The sequence below is a fragment of the Anguilla rostrata genome, chromosome 2 (genome assembly GCF_018555375.3).
Source record: "Anguilla rostrata isolate EN2019 chromosome 2, ASM1855537v3, whole genome shotgun sequence".
In the NCBI taxonomy this organism is placed as follows: Eukaryota; Metazoa; Chordata; class Actinopteri; order Anguilliformes; family Anguillidae; genus Anguilla; species Anguilla rostrata.
The window spans coordinates 35,704,671-35,723,565 of NC_057934.1; the positions used below are offsets into that span (position 1 = coordinate 35,704,671).

The 18,895-nt window shown below is 47.2% G+C and overlaps 1 protein-coding gene across 2 annotated transcripts in view; it reads left to right on the forward strand.

The window, feature by feature from the left end:
* znf385c (zinc finger protein 385C) overlaps positions 1-18,895 on the forward strand; it is a 228,391-nt gene that overhangs the window by 96,541 nt on the left and 112,955 nt on the right. For both annotated transcript variants that reach the window (XM_064321830.1, XM_064321828.1), the window contains exon 2: positions 17,322-17,585. In XM_064321830.1, coding sequence (XP_064177900.1) covers positions 17,324-17,585 — 262 coding nt within the window. In that variant the 5' untranslated portion in view covers positions 17,322-17,323. The remainder of the gene's footprint in view (positions 1-17,321; positions 17,586-18,895) is intronic.

Genomic DNA, 18,895 nt, shown 5'->3' on the forward strand with positions numbered 1-18,895 from the left:
GTTTACAACCCGATGAATAAATCATGTCTCCCTCTGACCAGGCAGAAGCTGCGAGATCTGTAGCGCTCACTGCCTGCCTTCCTCACGTTAGGGCACACAGAACTCTTCATTCCAGCAGCTCACCACCCTGCAGGAGACAGGCACTGTTTTAAAGAGGGAGTCTCCGTACCCCCTACAGAACACTTCACAGCGTGTGGTTCCATTTTCTGGTGATAATACCTAGTCATCTCGGTTATATTAATAGTGCTGTAATTAGTGTAATAATTAAAATGATTTATTGCAAATGTCACCACTAATTTGCTCAGATATAGCGCAGTAGCTGTTAACGGCGCGTTGGGTCCGGGCGGCAGGGCTGGCTGCTAACGGCTGACCCCGTGCTGCTTGTTTTACGGCCCGGTGGCTTCAGACCGGGCTGTGATTAGAGTGAGCTCAGACGATGAGGACGGGGCCCCGTTCGTTAGCGCGGCCCTCGCGCCGCGGCTCTCGGCTCGGCGGGGCCGCCGTGCAGCGGGGGGGGGGGCTGGCAGCCGCGCGGGCTCCTCCGTGCTCACCGATGCGGCCTGCCGCAGATGGCTCAGTCAGCAGCTCGCTCACACACTCGCTTTCACCGCAGCTGGGTCTAATGGACCCCGTGGGACACCCCGCGCTCGCGGAGCACAGGGCTTCAAGCTGCCCCCGGCCCGCCCCCAATCCTGAGAGCGTGAGTACAGGCACATCCTAAAAGGACAGAGGCACACAACATGTCCTCTGAAATGTATATCGAGGCCTGAATCAATGTAAGTTTTTTTTTCTGGAGGGCCGCGGTCTCTGCTGTTTTTTGTAATCTCCTTTCAATCGGTGGCCATTTTAGGCCTTGGAAACAAGGTGTGCGGCCTCTTTAGTCCAGGGGTGTCCAGTCTTATCCAAAAAGGGCCGGTGTGGGTGCAGGTTTTTGTTTTAACCCAGCAGTATGAATCTTCATACACAGTCTTCAATCAAGTCTTCAATCAAGAGTCAGGTGTGTCAGTGCTGGGCTAAGAAGCCTGCACTCACACCCTTTAAGTGCTTAATTAAAGCCATTCATTGGCTAAAGCAGCGGTGTCCACACAAGATTGGACACCACTGCTTTAGCCAATGAATGGCTTTTGACCTTTTATAACAAGTAATTTTGTGGAGCCTGCCCCATTGTATTTGCATAGCGTGAATAGAGGAACTATTTTTAGATTGGCTGCTGCATAGAACTACAGCAAGCAATAGTTTGACTCATTTTAATGCACGTGCCCATATGAATCTGTTACCATGTGCAAGGATACATCACTTAGTTAAAATAGCATAATATGCTTTTTTTCCCCAGATCTTCTTTTTATTTTATGAGGCAATAAAACATTGAAAATACATCAGACATCAAAACAAACAAATGCCTTTTTACCTTAATGCTCTCTTTTATGGATCTGTTATTCTCCGTGGTTTGTTTGTGCTTTAAAACAACAGTCAACAGGAGCGTTTGATGTTGTTGGTATTGATGCTTTGTAAATACAATGGACTAGGCAACAAAATTACTAATAAACTGTTATAAAAGGGTGAAATGTCCCTTTTTGAACACACATTTTGATGATGTATTAGTGTTCTACGATGTAGGAAAGAGGTAAACCCCGTGACTTATGTCTACAGCGCTGCACGGGTGTGTGCAGTTGTGCTCCAAGGCCAGGGAACAGAACTCCCCGAATGAGGAGTTTAAGACCTCAGATGTGCTCGAAGGAGCCCGAGGAGGACAGCGCAGAGTGCGCGGTGTCAGGGAGGCGGACCGGAGAGAGAGAGAGAGGGCTCCTGCTGGAGCACGGTGCTGCCACCGGACCAGCACTCAGCCGAACAACAGGAGCCCCGTCTGAGAAGGGTCAGCCGCACACGTCTCTGCGTGTCTGACCGTGGGAACTGCTGCTGCTGAGCCACCCTGCCTCGCTCGGCCTCCATACGTGCCTGGAATGGACCTTCAGCTCTGCACCTCCGACACCCCCGCACACAGCATCCAGGGGCTATGGACTTAAAAACACGTACTTCAGAGTGTTACCTCTGAACACGAATGCAGGGAATAGCAAACTAGACGCGCACACGAGTGCACCATGTAAGCATAGATTCTAACATTGGAGAGTCATTTTTCTCACAACCATGCGATTTCAATTGTTGCAAATTATGTGAAAAGGCAACCAGCAGAATTGTCCACGGGCATTCGTCCTGTTCCTGGTGTGTTGATAGCCCCCCGTACGTAGTATCCAATCTGGACCGCGGCAAGTAATCGGCAAAGGAAGGAGGGCTGTCATTTGAGGGGGCGTGTCTCATCGCGAAACCGGCGGCCGCCTGTGGTCCCCTGGCGTCTCGCAGCGTATCGGCACAAGTGATACACGACGTGGCACTTCCTCCGGCCCACCGTCCGCACGGTGTATAGGCTAGCCGCCGGACTGAGGAGCGAACAGAGGCAGCGGCTTGACGTCGCATCTTTCGGAGGACAGTACGTGACGTTCTGCGTTCTCCTGAAATGACCGGGGAGTTTGCAGCGACGAGCGCAAACGCCCACACGCTAGCGGTGGCGTTAAAAAGAACTGTTCACAAAAACAGAGAAGGGAGAGTCTCTTTCCTTTCTCAGATTCTGTCAACGAGTTAGAAACCCAGGGAGCGTGCGGATACCTAGCAGTACCCTGCGCCAGATTCGCGAACCTTCTGTCGTGCGGCGTCTTAGAGGGACATTACATTAAGCCGCACGAATAAATCGCGTTTCTCTGGGTGGTCTTTCTCCTCACTTGGCTGTCTGCTGTTGGACCTGCTTTCCTCCCACCCCTCTCCATCCACAGACCGCTGTGTCTCATGCATTGGTGTCATCAGGGTGCCTTATAAACAGATACACTGCGAAGTCACCCGAAGCTTTCTGAAATACTGCACAGATTTCTGTTGCAGGATCAGGTTCATCTGTCCGGATATCGAGATTGTGTTCAATGCCAGCTTAGACAGGCCATTATTTTCTGCTAGATAAAATTCCACACCGAAAGAACCCTGATGCTACTGCGCTACTGTGCTTGTCTCGCTCTCCTAGAGCGGATAATGAGGGGCAAAGTGTGCGAGATGCAAAATGGTTTGACTCGCGTAAATGCGGCCAAACCGTCTCCCGGGACGGCCAATGTAGGGCGGCCCGGGGACAGCGCTTTGTCCGAAGTGCCTTTGCCGGTCCTTTAAATAGGCGGGTCGAGTTGATGGATGGCAGCGCAGGCTGATCCCGCGGCAGAAAAGTGCGGAGCGAACTCGCGCGTGTGCGGACCGGCGGAACAACTGCTGCCCACACCTCATCAATCCCGAGCACCGGCGCTCCTCTGGTCCCGGGCCCGTCATCTGTCACATTCCCCCAAACGCGCGTCCAAACGGCCCCCGTATCTCTGAGCGGAGGGTCCCGCATGCCTCGCTGCTTTTAGAATAGGGCAGGTGTTCGGCGCTGCACCATACGTCAAAAGCGCGCTCTCTACGAGTTGCCACTTGAGAATTCTTTTTAAAACCAAGTGCACTGAGATCTGTGCGAGGAGGAGCCGAGGTGGCGAGTGAGCCTGCTCTCTGCAGGTAGCTGTCTGTTTGCGCCGCTGTGTCTGTTTATCTGTCCATGCATTGTAGCAGGACTGGTGAGTATAGCATGGGTGCAGAACGTGGGCACGGAGTCTGGAGTGCTCAGAAGTGGCCTGGTATCTGTGGAACCTGCAGCCGTTTAATTCTCTTGTTGAAGGTTGTCTGTAATCTCTGTGGAGAGAGTGTCATCTTGATTGATGGAGAACTTGGGTGTGGATATTTGGCTGTGACCAAGGGAGCACCAATGCACACACACACACACACACACACACACGTGATCGCACTCACGGTCACAGTCTACTCACACATACAGAACTTACACAGTCGATTCCCCTCCACCACACATACACACGCGTGGACATACGCGCACACACAGAGCTTCATTGTAAAGCGAACAGTGGACTATGGACAATACCTCCAGTTTTGTTTTCAGAGTTGGCATCCTTAATCAATGCTGCGTACATTTTCAAGGCCTTTAAGTCTAGCTGCACCTTCCTCGTTCGTATCCCTGTTTTTAGAACCAATCCTCAGTGCCTTTTCACGTCCTGCATGTTCCATTGAGATGGACGAAAACGCTATTTGACAGTCTAGGTGGCATGTTGATGGTATCCAGTGTCTGCTTCCAACAAATGGGAAGTTGAGAGAAAAAACTGAACGGCTCTGATCTCACAGAGAGGAAGGCCCTCCGTGCATAAATCTGTTTATGAAGTCACTTAAGATACGTTGAGAGGGGATTTCATGTTTCAATTCCCCTGTGTCCCTGACTATTTCCAAAGCATGTGCTCTCGCTCTCTCTTACGCTTTTTATTTCGCTGAGATGGTGTATTACAAAGTCTTGGTTTTTATGTAATGGTGAAGGTTTTTGCCTGTTCAATAAAGGAACATCAAAAGTCTTTCTTGTTCTCTCTCTCGCTCTCTCTCTAGCTGTATTTCTCTCTTGTGCTTTATTGGCGTGGCAAATACAAACGCTTGTATTGCCAAAGCATAGGTTAAATGAATTGAAGAGAATTATAATTACAGTGAAATTATATGAAATCTGGGTTACAAATGTAATTTAAGGAAATTGCCTTTCTGATATTACCATGAACGAAAACAGATACATTTGGATAAAGAAAAAGGGTCGCTCACTGTCCCTCAGAGCACTGTATGACAAGTGGATACACATTGCACTGCTAGGGCGCAACAATTTTGCTGTTGCACTAATACGAAGGATAGTGTATCAGCATCATGTATGTTGTCAAAAATAAAATGAGAACGTGACTGAATTCTGTCCAGAAGTGCTTCTCTATCTCAGTTTTATTGTGCTTGCACTGTTGACACAATCTTTTTTATCTCTCTCTCATTTTCATTCTCTCTGTGTCTCTCTTCTTGTCTCTCTCTCTCCCTGCCTCTCCCAACCCCCATCCCCCACCCCCACCTTTTTGTACTCTACCACAGCTGGAGTAGCATCACAATCCTAACTGTATGTTCTTCTACAGGAAATAGTGTAGGTAATCTCCAGTAAAATTACACATCATCCATCTGGCCAGGCAGGGGGCTAGTTTGGAGGTTTGATATGGAGGAGGAGGCATCCAGTCTAGGACCAACACCCTCTGATCTGCCCATGCTGTGCCAGTCAGTACCAACAGGGCCTGCCCCCTGGGCATGGTTCTCCTCTCTCCCATTTCCACCCCTTTACTAGGAGCTCAGCTTCACCAATTTCTTTTTGGACAATGGCAATCTGTATTTCTTCCCACAGTCATCGCTTCTTATTAATTTACTGTGCTCAATTGGTTCCCTTCATAGTTCATTGTCCACAGTGATGGTCTGTCACATACTATTTTATACAGTATGTTTACATAACTCCCTGTGTAAAAGTTTTTTCACGCACCCTTACGTATACTCCGATCTTACCCTGATTATGGCAATGCTCTGATCATTGAATATTGTCATGTGAACACCCATATCTGGCTACATTTTTCAGTGTAAGGTCATAATCAGCATATGATTAAGAAAAACCAGATTAAGACGCCTGCATTTTTGCCTAACGTTTAGATTGTTTGGTGCATGTTGTCGTCTTGATTACTTGTCGGTGTTTTGCAAATGCACATGCACACTGCTTCCATTGAGCATACTCCAATTATGGAAAGAATCTTGTTATTGGAGTAATCACATTACTTGCGTACATCCATGCGTAAGTAATAATCTAAATACTGGCAAAAACTGATTACTTCCTATAATCTGGGTATTGGTGTGCATGTAAACATAGCCTGTGGTAAAGCCTTTCAATGGAGATGCTGTGGGCCAGACCTACGTTGTCTACGTTGTGTAAATGCAAGTGTGTCTTGTGACACTACAGGCATTGTGACATGCACATTCACTGGTCTGTATCTGGTAATATATTAAAATGATTGACTTACAGGCTTCAGTTTGTCAGATCAAATGCGGCTCACCATTTTTCAGTATGCTAAGCACACTGGAGCGAGCCATCATCACCTTTTTGTGGGGAATCTTGCTTTATCAACATAATTAATTCTCTCCTACTGAGATAATGTCATTAGCAAGAGCCCGTGTTTTGTCTAATGCAATCAACTCAGTACAGCAATTACCCCTCCTGTGATTGGATGAGATGGAGAAGTGGTAGCTCTGTGTGTGTGTGTGCGTGTGTTTGTGTGTGCCTATTTATGTGTGTGCGTGTGTTTGTGTGTGTGCGTGCGTACGTGTGTGCGTGCATGTGTGTGAGAGGGAGATTTGTGTAAGAACTCTAGACATGGTGAATACAGAAAAATATTGCTAAATTTATCTGTATACTGTAGCATAGACATCCAGGTTCCATGGGTTCATTAGGTAGCCATTGAAATGCATTTTTGGAACATGACCAAAGCTCACACATAGAGTACATTTGCAGGTTGTGAATGGCAGGCAGCAGACGAGGCTTTCAACAGTGTAACAACAAGGTGGAGGTCCAGGAGGGGAGCGTGTGGAGGTGACACTGCCACGCTTGTAATCCCGTTCATTCTTCCCCCCTTTCACGCACAGCGGACGGGACGAGCGTAGTGAAACGGGGACCGCGGAGAGCGCGCTCGAACGACAGGTGATCAGCGACAGGGCGAGAGGGGAGCGAAACGGCGAGCGGTAAAAAAAAAAATCTCTCTCCCCGAAAAGGGGCCGAGGCACGTCTCCCGCTTGGGTGCCAAGCTGTTCCCGTTTCCCCTTTACAAGGCTGGCGACATCGACGGGCGTGACGAGGGGGCGCGCGTGTTCCCCGGCGAGGAGCTGCGAGGGCCCGTCCGCTCTCGCCGACCGCGAGGTCAGCGAGGACCCCGCGGATTCTCACACCGCCGGGGCCACCTTCGCTGGCTCGCCCACCCCGGCACGAGGTGACACATCGAGCCTTTTCCTGGAAGAGCCTTTTTCCTTTCGACCCAGAACAGCGAGCGCCATCAGCTCCTCCCTTATTTATGACCCTTCTATAATTACAACGTAGGTTGTGCTGTGCACAGGGGCCGCGCTGTTGTGTAACTAGAGCCCTCGAGATTACAGAATTACGTGTCGGTTTTTCGGGGGGGGTGTTTGAGTGCGTCGCTATCTTGTTCTGTGACACGGCTTCGTTTCTTGGCACACATTTCCTTTGGGAAATAAGGCCCACTCCTGGGCTCTGAGCTCAGCCTTGTGAAAATAACATTAACTCCAGGACACCTGTGTCCAGCTCCAATCGCTGCCGCCTGTGGGTGACCTTTCCTTCTCCTCCACGCCCACAGCCCGCAAGGACGGGCCAATGAGAAGGCGCCATCAGATGGGATACTTTCTCGGTGTGGAGCATTGGCTGTGGTCATCATGCGTTCTCCCCTCAACAGCGCAGACCCAGATAGCCAACCAATAACGCAGCTTTTCATTTTACACGATATGGGCCTGCTGCCTTTTATCTGCCTTTCTGCCTTCCTCTTAACGGATGCTCGAGGACGTCTTGTGGAAGAAAAACAAGAAATCAAAGGCTGAAACAGCTGGAGAGAGCAGGTGGAGAACACCTATTTCCTGCAGGGATGGAGCCTTGCTTCTTTATCATGCGCTGGGTGAACAAGTTGTCAGATGAAAATTGGCTGCCAATTTTACATTTAACTCAGTGGGTAGTAGTCAGCGTGAGTCTTCCACCCAGCCAGCGCCGTCCTCGCTAATCTCTGCCCAGAATGCACTTTTGAGGAGGAAGCGATGACAGGTCTGTGGCACGGGCTTGTTAGAGGCAGCAAAAGACAATAAATTTTAATGTAGTTGTCAGCGTCTCAGTGGTACTGCGTCCGGACTAATGTTGCTCCGGATTCACGCAGGGCAGGCACTGCCGGGCCATAAAATTTAAAAGGCAGATCAGAGACACTGTAAATCAGTCTTAGGCTGGCAGCCATTGTGGCATAGTACTCTGCTAGGTACAGTGTAGGCAGAAGGCTGGATGTCTGTGTGAAAAAATGATCGTACCACGTGCCTGTGGGTCCCCAGTCGTGTCCCAGCTTGGCATGCCTGCGGTCTGAAGAGAATGCCCGGAATTCTAAAGCATCTGCCGGGCTAAATATAGCCCTCTAGGGGCAGAAGAGAGGGCATGGGAGAGGGTAGGCATGCGGGCAGGCAGGTGCACTGTCTAGAAGGGGTTGGAGGCAATGGGGCAGGAACTAATTTCTGGCAACCTGGATGGTGGGTCAGTTGCTCCTCCATGATTTAATCTGCATACAGGCTAAAGGTAGTCCAAACAATCTCCCTGTGCTCCACAGATCAAATAAGGAACTTACTCCTGACAGCCTTCCCTAAGCCTCTTTATATCTTCATTGCGATGAAAGCGCTCCACTCAGTCTCTAGACCATTCTTCTTCTGTCTGATGTGAAACTCTTTATTGCCGAGTGTGTGAAGTCCATCATGCCCTCAGTCTTGAAAGGGGGAGAATATTCAAATCCCGTATGCGAGAGACACTTAAGAGGTTCCTCAAACTAGTCACTCACCAAGTTCACAAAGCAAGCTTGGTATCTGACATTTGTCATGGCTCAAGTCTGAGAATGTTGATGTCGTGCGAAGGCTCGAACACAGTCATGCAGTACCCTGTCCTTCGTAGAAAACGGGGTACTGCATGACTAACGCTATATCCTGCCTCCCTACCTCCAAACCCAGTGCTCCCAAGGGTGGTGCGGACAGGCCGCCCGTGTCCTGCTGCAGCTCAGAGAACATTCTGTCGCCTCTTTACGAGGGTCATACGCTTTAAACCCGTATTATGACCCATCATACGAGCGCGTCACAGGTTCTTGTTTTTCACTCCCACCCAAGATGTCTTGCTGACTGGCATTTGCATGGGTACATGGTGTCTAAGCCTCTGTGCCTGAAAGACATGCAGTGCAATTCCAGTGTGGCTATTTGGGGTTTGTTGTGTCCCATGCCTGGACGCTAATAACCCTTTTTGCACTGGTACATTTGAGCTGAGCTGGACCTGTGCCAGACCCGTGCTGGAGCTTCTGTACTTTTGCTGCCGAGACCCGATATTTAATTTATTTCTTCTGTGATATTAGGTTATATTTGCGTACACTGAGGTACACAACACAAATATTGCTAAACGCAAGGCATGCTTTTTTGATAGTAAAACATGCCCGCATGCTTCTCTTTTGTCAGGTGATTATTCGCCACCTGCTGTATGTAGCCTGCATGTATCAAAGCTGCATGTCTGTGTCACCAAAAGTGTGCTTCTTTTTCTAGGAAAAAACTAAATGTCAAAATCAAAAATAAAATCATCTCCTCGCAGCCCACTATGTTTGAGTCCATCTCAAAAGCCACCCAGAATGCATTGCAATGTTGACATGACTATATTTGATATTCCTTGGGTTGCTAGAGGCCAATGGAGTGTAATACACACGCAGATTGAGCCACACACACCAGCTTGGATCTACTCGGGTCGTATATGGCTGAGCTCACAGGTGTCAGTGCAAAAAGGGATGAAACAGGCATTGCTGAGTGAGCCTGGACCACAGTCCCGTCACTGTGACAGCCCAGCACTGAGGGACTGCAGCGTATGTGTCATTTCTACTGTGTATGAGCACCCCGAATCAAATTGATAGTCTTGAATTTGGTGCCAAGGCCCGTAAATGTTTTTTAGTATGGCTCTGGGAAATGAGTGCCTAATAAGCTTTATTAAAATCAATATCCCATGAGCTGCTGCTAAGCTTATTGTCGCATAGAGTTTACTTTATAAAGGACCTATAGTTTTGCAATGGCTGACTCTCTTATGTTACCGGGTCATAATAACAGTAACAAATTTCCAAACTCGTATGTAATTGTTTCATGAGATGTGTAAAGAGACCACACATTCTGATAGCACGTATTGTTGTGCAGTCGGAATAAGAAGAGAAAACTCGTGCATACATTATACATGCATAGACACAGCAATACACCCAGTGCCTAAGGGAAGCCTGTTCAAATGTCCTTTGGCACACACGTTGGCCTGAGTACAAGCACCCCATGCAGTCCAGGCAAACACTGCCTTGTGCCAAGGCAAGCCAAGCCAGCGCTCCTGCAAGCAGAGATTAGACACGCATAAATATCATTTGGCAGCTCACTATTTATTTAGTTATGTATACATGCATGCATGCATTTATTTATTTCTTTTTGTTGTTGATTTAATTTGATTCTGAGAAAGACATTCAGCTGGTTAAGGGTACGCAGATTGGGTAATCAGTTGTAGACATAGTTAATACGTGCAGAAATAGGAGGGGAATTTGGTAGTTATTGTTCATTTAAAAAGGACATTATCAGTAATGATGTCTCATCTGAAGAGCAGATATGATTATTTTAACCCTGGGCCTCTAAGAAGTAAGATAATAGTGCCAGAAATCATGGTAACAGTAATAGACTCATAAGGATGATGTATTTGCCGCCAGTGTGCTGCTTTGCTCTATATCGTTTTCTCTCTCTCTCTCTCTCTCTCTCTCTCTCTCTCTCTCCCTCCCTCTCTTTCTCTTTCGCTGTGTCTGTCTTGGAGATATGTCTGGCACGTGCACAGCCTGTGTCACATGTTCATGTTAATGGGCCTGGAATGCCTTTGCAGATCATAGGTTGTGAGGAGATTCTGCTGTGACTACCCCAAATTGCACTGTCTCTGCTGGTAATCTGCAGCACATGTCCTTTTTTACACTATCACATGCTGCTCACACAGCACAAGGAAATGGTCACATGTCCACCACCATCACCTCACCGCTCCCACTGGAGACTGGCAATGCACTGGCTCTGTGAGGGCCAGGCTTTCAAAATATTCACGTAGTCTTCTGTTAATGTTATTTAATTGCTAAAAAAAAAAAGCAGATTATATTATACCGTTTCTGCAAGACAAGTTCTACTCACACAGTCCTGGTGTTATATATAATATATGGTATTATAATATCATGACATCAAAATTGATTATGTACTAGTCTGTGAAAGAAGTTAAATATCTGTCTTGACCTGGATATGTAGCTTATCGATTAAGAATGCAAGTTAGTGCCTATCTAGAGCTGCTCAGGCCGTCCAAAGTCTACCGCAGGTTATTGAGGTGCACCACTGTGGCTCTGCTTGGCAGAGAGTAACCGAAAAGGAAATGCACAAGATGAGGTTCCAGCAGATGTCTGGCATCCTGATTACACCTAGTCTCTTGGATCTACAGTACTCCTCCTAGGACTGTGCCAAGTGGGTCTTTTAACGGGGGGGGTGTGTTTCTTTTTTTTTTCTACAGGCGGTAATGGGCACATCCATGACACTGGTAATTGAATGTGGGGTGCCATGTGGCCAGGAGTGTACGTTTGTAATAGGTGGGTGGGACACACACGAGTAATGGGAAATGGAGGGGGACAACATTCTCATACTGCGTTTTTGCATTTATGTTTCCCAGAGTGGAATTATTTATGACTTGCTTGTGTTGGAGAGGATACCTCGAGCGTGGTTTGTGGCATGCAGAAAGCGTGTGCATGCTGCTTTCCTGGTGTGGCTCAGCGGTCACTGCACTGTCTACGATTTCATTCTCTGAAATGATTTAGGAGCTGCCGACACCTAAGGAGTGTTTGTGTATGTTTGGACAGCTGGGTTGGGGTCGCAATTTATTCCCATGCAAATGGCCGCCACAATTTTAGGTGGCACGAGCCCTTTCACAGGGGAAACGACAAAACATTTCATAAGCCTTCTGGTACCGGTCCATAAATCCTGACTTTATGACTCAGAGTCATTGCCAGGTCAGACCTCTGCTTTCACCGGGACATAAGGCAGTGACTGATGTCCTCCTCAGAGGACATCCCCGGAAACGGCGAAGGGAAACGACAAGGCTGGCACAGTCGAACACAGCCGTCGGACTCCCCTGCTGATCACACAGTCTGCCCTCACCCGTTAGCAGGGTTGTGTGTCTACTTCTGATGGCGTGCCACCATCACAGCACCGCAGAATCACAACCACAGCATCTCACCCCTGAAAGGCGGCAGTATCTCATTGAATCTTGACACCGAGGTGTTCGAGTGCAGATTCATTCTTCTCAGCGCATTGATCCCTGAAGTTGAGGTATGCAGGTTGTGGCCGAGATCAGTGAAGTGTTTCTGGAATTTGGTCGCTATTTGCTGAAGAGAGCTGCAAGATTTTCTGAAAGGGATTACCTTTTACGGATGGGTGCAAGGCATGCTGGGTAGTGAGGGTTAGGGTGGGGTGGTTGAGCCATAAAGAGAGTCTTCATAAAGTGCCAACACAACTCCACAGCCTTTCAAAAACATCAGAGTTGACTTGAAGGCAAGTTCGCAGATTGAGGATATGAAAAGGGTATTTATAAGTGAGTTTTTTTGCACACAGTTTTGAACATTATACAAATTCACAATTCTCTGGCACTGGCAGTAAAAACATAGGGTTGTTGGTTTTTCCAGTCATATTTTTAATTTTTATGTCTGAACCCTTCATTCGAATATCCAGCTCCGCTTTATTTATGTATTTAAGCGTCATGAAAAAGCCTTTATAAAGTGAAAAATCCTGCGTTTTTACACTGAATTTGACAGCAATGATACTGTCACGTTTTACATTTTCCCATTATTGTGATATAATGATAAGAAATTCCACAATAATGTTATCATATGATCAAATTATTAATATTTGCTCTCTGACTATCAATCAAAGTTATGCAGTATGTCTTTAGATAACATCTGTTTTGCTTTCTGGCACATTTCAGTGGACTTAATTTATTTTTCACGTCTATGAGATTCTAATCAATAGCAATCTGATTCGCTGGTATCCACTGTACTTAAGGTCATTCCTCTGTTTTCTCTGTGTGGCAGTGTTATCTTTTCATATCGAACATAAAAAAGCCCGAAGCGGAAAGCTGCACCTGCTCCCTGCCACCCAATCACTGCAGTAATCTCTGGTATAAAGAGACTAATCTGAGGTAATGGGGTGCATCAGGGTTTCAAAGTGCCCTGCAAGCCGCACCGGCATTCCCGACGCCTGTTCTGGCGAGGCGCGGGACCGCCAGCGAGCCCCGCTTAGCCGAGTGGGTACCCCGCCAGAGCAGGGTTACCTAGAGACGGGCAGCGGAGTGACAGAGGGCACTGGCTCCAATTGTCTGCCACCATCTGACACCAGGTCCCTGTTGTTAGTTCTGGGTGGAGATCGCTCATTTTCCCATTGATTTTTTTGGGCTTGTCTTGGATATCTTGAAGAAACTGAGATCTTGAACCCTGTCAGACCTTGAGCTCCACTTAGTTTTCCCTTTCGAAATAATAGAGATTGCGTGACCTGCAGTGATCCGTGTCATAGGGGTGAACGTCATCCACATACATCCGCAGATTCAGTAAGGTACGGCGGGCTCCTCTATAAAATGCTTCAACATTGTTGCGTATTTACAAGGCTCGTACTCCCGTATGCGTTTGCAGTAGCACTGTGTGCCATGTCATATGTTGGCCGGACGCTACAGGCGGAGGTCCAAAGGGCAGCTCTTCAAACCGATCGTGTGTGTGGCGGCTCAGCCAAGTCTTTGCACTCGACTGCTGTTGTCTCTCATGCGCCATTCAAGGGAAGACCGTCTGATGTAAATCTACTCTCAGTCAGGCTGCCCGAGCTCCTTTCGGCCAGGCGTCTCCCGCTGATGCCCCGGAGCAGAGCTGTCACACAGAGAATAGATAATGCCCCAGCAAGAGAGAGAGGGAGAGCTGTGCACCGGGGAGACACCGAGCGTACTTACATCATAAAGAATGGGGGGGGGGGGGATCCTGCAGACTCGGCTGATGAAACGAAAGGACAGTGAAAGGGAGAGGGTGAGAAAAGAGGCAAGGTGGTAGAGCAAGAAAGCGAGAGGGAGTGAAGGAGAGAGAAAGAACAGGTGGGGCAGGTTCAACATTGTTAATTTGCATATGGGTTCCTCTGGAGGCTGGCTGGCTGGTGCTGTGGTAGTGCGTGGCAGGACTGCCATTTCCTGAGACACAATGCTACTGAACAAATAAAGCTACGGATACATTGGTCACAGGCCAGTGTTAATACAGTACAAGGGTGCGGCACCCTTGAGCCATGGAGTGCGGTGCTTACCCCACCAGCATGCTCACAGAGCACTGTGTTTGGACACATTTTTACAGCATAAGTGGTAATTATCATCAGTACCAAGGGATCAGTGCTTCAACGCATACTGTAATTAGACAGAATGCCATACAAAATGTATAGAGAATGTATAGAGACAATTTTGCTCATCTAAATACAGAGATAAAAGTTATGACACATACCTCGCAGTTATGTAAACAAAGTTCAACTTGTCGTAAAATGAATGTTCCAAAAGAAACAGCGCTATAGTTCCTTTTGAATTTAAGACAGGGATTCCGGCAGCGGCGTGAAAGCAGAGCAGCTGGGAAGGCTCGATGCAGCTGAGGCTGCAGTTCTCTGAGCGGGGCCTAGATGGCGGCGTTGTGCCAGGGCCCCTCCGCTGGGCGAGACGTTTATAGTGACTGCAGAAGTGATGAAGGCTGGAGTTCATGAAGCAGGGACGTGACGCGACTGAGGATGGAGGGCCGGCGCGAAGCGGTCCTCGCTCCGCTGCCTTTTATGGCCAGCGTTCCTCACCGAGCCGTGACTCTGAAATCACTATCCTATCCGCGACGACGAGGGCGCAAAAACACAGCCATGATTAGACATTACATTACATTAGAAAGAGGATAGCAGCCACGTCCCAAAAAACCACAAATTGCAGACCTCAGTTTGAGCTGAGGGGTTGGTAGTGGTGGGGGGGGGGGGTGTGACGTGGGGGGACAGGATGGTGGCCTTTGTGGAATGGCGCAGGGGTGGGACCAGTGCCAGGATTTCTGCACACGGGATCGATATGAGCACGGTTGTTCCAGGTGTGACTAAAGCCGTGAAATGGGCAGCCTACAGTCGCCCATCGTTGGAGGCAGAGGGCGGAGATGCGTTTTAAAATATTTACTATTTCATCTGCACAAGGTTAACTGCTTTTTTAAGTGTGTTTTAAAATGTCAGAAGGTTCTAACTGCTTTTTTTTTTAAGTGTATTTCAAAATGTCAGAAGGTTCAGCTAATCAAAGACTAGTCCGTAACTTCGCCTGTTTAAAGAGTGGATTTACCTTGGGATACAGTAACGGTATTTAGCCTGGCTGGTGCCCTGCTGCCGCAGCAAGAGTGCGAGTGCAAGTGTTGTTTTCCTGGAATGATGGATTAAAGGAACAAGCAGCAATCTGGCTTGACAGAGAGAAGATGGCAGACTGACGCGGAACACGTTCAGCGTCATATACGACACGATCGTTTGAGCTGGCCAGCTGAAAGCAGCGCACTTCCTCCCCCCTGTGGCATTCTGGAGAATCTCATGACCCTATTGTCCTGCGTACAGTGTTACTCGAACCTCTGCACTCGACGAACATACAATCCTCCTGTAATAAGTTGGAGGATCAGCTGCTGATTGTTCCTACAAAGCACCGTAAATTATGTTTATTTCAATGCACTTTGGTAGGTGTCAAATTTAGCTGTGGTCCTCTGTGAGGAGGGCACTCAGGGCAGCACCAGTGTGACACTGAGACCCTGTTACACCTCTGCCGCGGTCCTGCGAATTAGAGCAGTGGCGTTTTCGTTCCAAGTAAAATCATTTAGAGTGCATGTGGATGCCAACATACTGTGATGTCCTGTAGTATAAGCCTATAAACTGTGGGAAACTTGGGTAAACTGACCTTTCTTGAAGACAGTTTTGTGAGGTTGTGCTGTCCCAGGGAGAATGAAAACTGAGTGCTGGGGGATTTGGAACAAATGGTCTTCCTTTATGCAGATGATCTTATCCTTTAGGTATCACATCCAACCAGCTCGCTTCCTAACATTTATTACAATGTGGACACATTTGGTTGGTTCTCTAGATACAAACTGAACTTAAAAGAGTGAACTGTTCCTAGTTACTCACCTCATGTCAGGGCCTCAGCATACAGGCTTACCTTTTAAAACAGTAATGAACAAATATATGCTTCACGGAATATGTACAGACATAAATATTTACTGATATTCTGAGAATACGATTTGCTTGAATGAGGCCAAACAGGATTTAACAAAATGGTCAAGCCTGGTTGATCTCTGGTTGAGTACATTAAGTCAGTCGAAATTAATGTGCTTCCTGAATTCCTCAACCTTCTACCAACATATATACTAAAATCATTTTTAACACTCTTGGGTCAAATACATGGAATGAGAAATGTCCCAGTAGATGTATGGTCTTCCTTGAGAGACCCAGACAGGTTGGGGGGTTGGCTCTACATAACTTCAGGCATTGTTAGTGGTCTGTCAAAATTTGGTGTAATTCATGCTGGAAAAAGTCCATTTACAGAATGTATGACCTTCCTGGGTGACTATGGTGGCTGGGTCATGCAGCTCAACCTGTCTGTCTGGGCTTATATGTGGTTTGCTGCCCCCAAGAAGGCATGTCCAAATACATGTAGGCTCTTGGGTTCACTTTCAAAAGAGATGCTAATTTCAGTGTGACTACCCTGGTTAAATAAAGGTTAAAAAAAAAAAAAAACAAGAACCTGTAATAATTTTGGTCTGAAACATTCACTCAAAATATGGGGTCAAGATTTTAACCCTAACCCTAACCCTCAACGTTCTACCCAATTGCAGCAAACCCAAGTTTTCTTCCATCACTGGATGATGCATCGTTTTATGATTGCATGGAAAATTTCTAAAAGATTTCTTAATTGATCTCTTCAGTTCATTTCATTGATTGTCTCATAAATACAACATTCCATGCTCCCATTTCTTCAGGTTTTCACAGGTTAGACATTATGTGTGCAGTCAAATACCTTTACGTAGGTGCAATGTCCAGGCTGTATGCGTGTATCTCTAATTTAAATTGTCCATCCTTTTGGCTGTGGTGCATAGGGTTCACTCCTCTTATGTGCTCCTGCCACATTCTTATTTAGGTTAAGGTTTTTCATTTCATATTTCAGAATTATCAAATGTGTACCCAGAGGTGGATTCTACTGTGAACAATGTGACTGCCCTGCCTCTTTTTCACATATTTTGGCTGTACCCTGGATTAGCAGTATTCTGAATCTCATTCTTTGAAACTCTTTCAGGAAAAGAGATTTTTAGCTGCTGAGCCCTTCCTCACTCTAGCTACTGAGCACTGTTAATTGCAGGGTGGGCTGTAGGCTGATGTGGAGAATTGACGGTTACATGCGTCATTGGGGTTGAGTTTGAAGGAAGATATTTTTTTGTGTTGACCTTTAACCTTGTTGACCTTTAACCTTGTTGTCTCTTCCACAGGGATGAAGCGGCCATTCAGCCCCTCCCCTTTGCTGGAGAATGGACAGTCCCTGGAGACTGAGCCCCGTGGCAACAGCTCAGAGGGCCAATCGGGTGTCCCAGAGCACAGGCCCAAGAGGGAGAAGAAGCATAAGACGTACACGTTGTGCGAGGTGTGTAATATCCAGCTGAACTCTGCGGCCCAGGCACAAATCCACTACAACGGCAAGTCCCATCAGAAGAGACTCAAGCAGATCAGCAATGGCAAACCCAGTAGCAGCACAGGTAAGACCTCTCTGCCTTAATGGGGACCAGGGATCTCAAACTCAAGTCCTCGATGGCCACTATGTCTCTGGGTTTTTTCTGTTATTTACAGTACCTAAGTGGTTAATTTTTGCCATTGTTGGGCTAAAAAGTCCACACTGTCTCCAAGATCTAAACTGGCTACTGCTTGAATAGAAACTACAGAAACCTACACAACAACCCTCCAGGACTGGAGTTTGAGATCTCTGCGCTAGACTTTCACACCTTATCTTGGCTCAGGCTCTCGTGGTAACTCTCTGTAGCTGCACTCCTTAGATGGTGCCAAATTCAGTACCCTCGAGACAAGGGTGACTCTTTGTTGATGGCGGAGTATAACAGACAGGTAATGGATTGCTCAGACTAATGCCTCACAGGGATGTGTAGGGTTGGTCTTGAGAGCAGAGTGTATGTACACATGCACACAGACACCACACCTTTGTGCTGGCGGCGCCATGCTGGCAGTAACGAATGGCAAAGGCATGAGCAAGAACAAGCTGGCATGTGGAAAAGGCAAACTCACACGCTGCTCTCACAGCACAACATCTTCTCCAGCTAAAGCTCTGATGGAACTGAACTCTCAGAGCAAAGAAGCACCATTTTCTATGAGCCACAGGAGCACTATCAGTCTTGAGACCCTGCAACCAATTATATCATGGAAAGGAAAATATGGAATCATGTCAGAGGTTTGGTGGGAGTAATGCTTCTTGGAAGTGGCTGATTATCTCAGCCTGACACCAGATGCTCGATAAGGCCTGCTTTTCTTCTTGGAAAAGTCTTAGTCAATGTGCTTTGCTGCTGGGTGAATGTTGTACAAAGATTCCTACACCGAATCTCCCAGAACTCAGGGTTCATACAGCAGGAGCGGCAGTGGGTAGTGCTTTGATTTTAAAGATTAATTTACAGTGTAATTAACTAACAGTTAAGTTCCGTCATCCTGGTTAGATATGCCTTCAGGCCTATTCTATGGGTTTTAAAGCTGTCGGAAAAATTTACATCACGTCACGCTCGTGAAACGCTGTACTGCTCATGTATATTTTTGTCTGTTTATGCTATGTTTAGCACTGCCCCATTAAATCCTGCATTGGAGGACAGTATGAGGTGGCCACTGTTCAGATCATGGGGTGGTTGTGCAGTGCATACAAAAGGACTGTATGCTGTATACATTTAAATGTGTGATTAATCAACTTACACTCACTAATTTTAGTTGAAAAATCAGTTGGTTTTTTTAGTGTGCAATTTTAACTTTATAATATGTACATACCTGGGGAACTTACGTAGACATGTTTATAAGG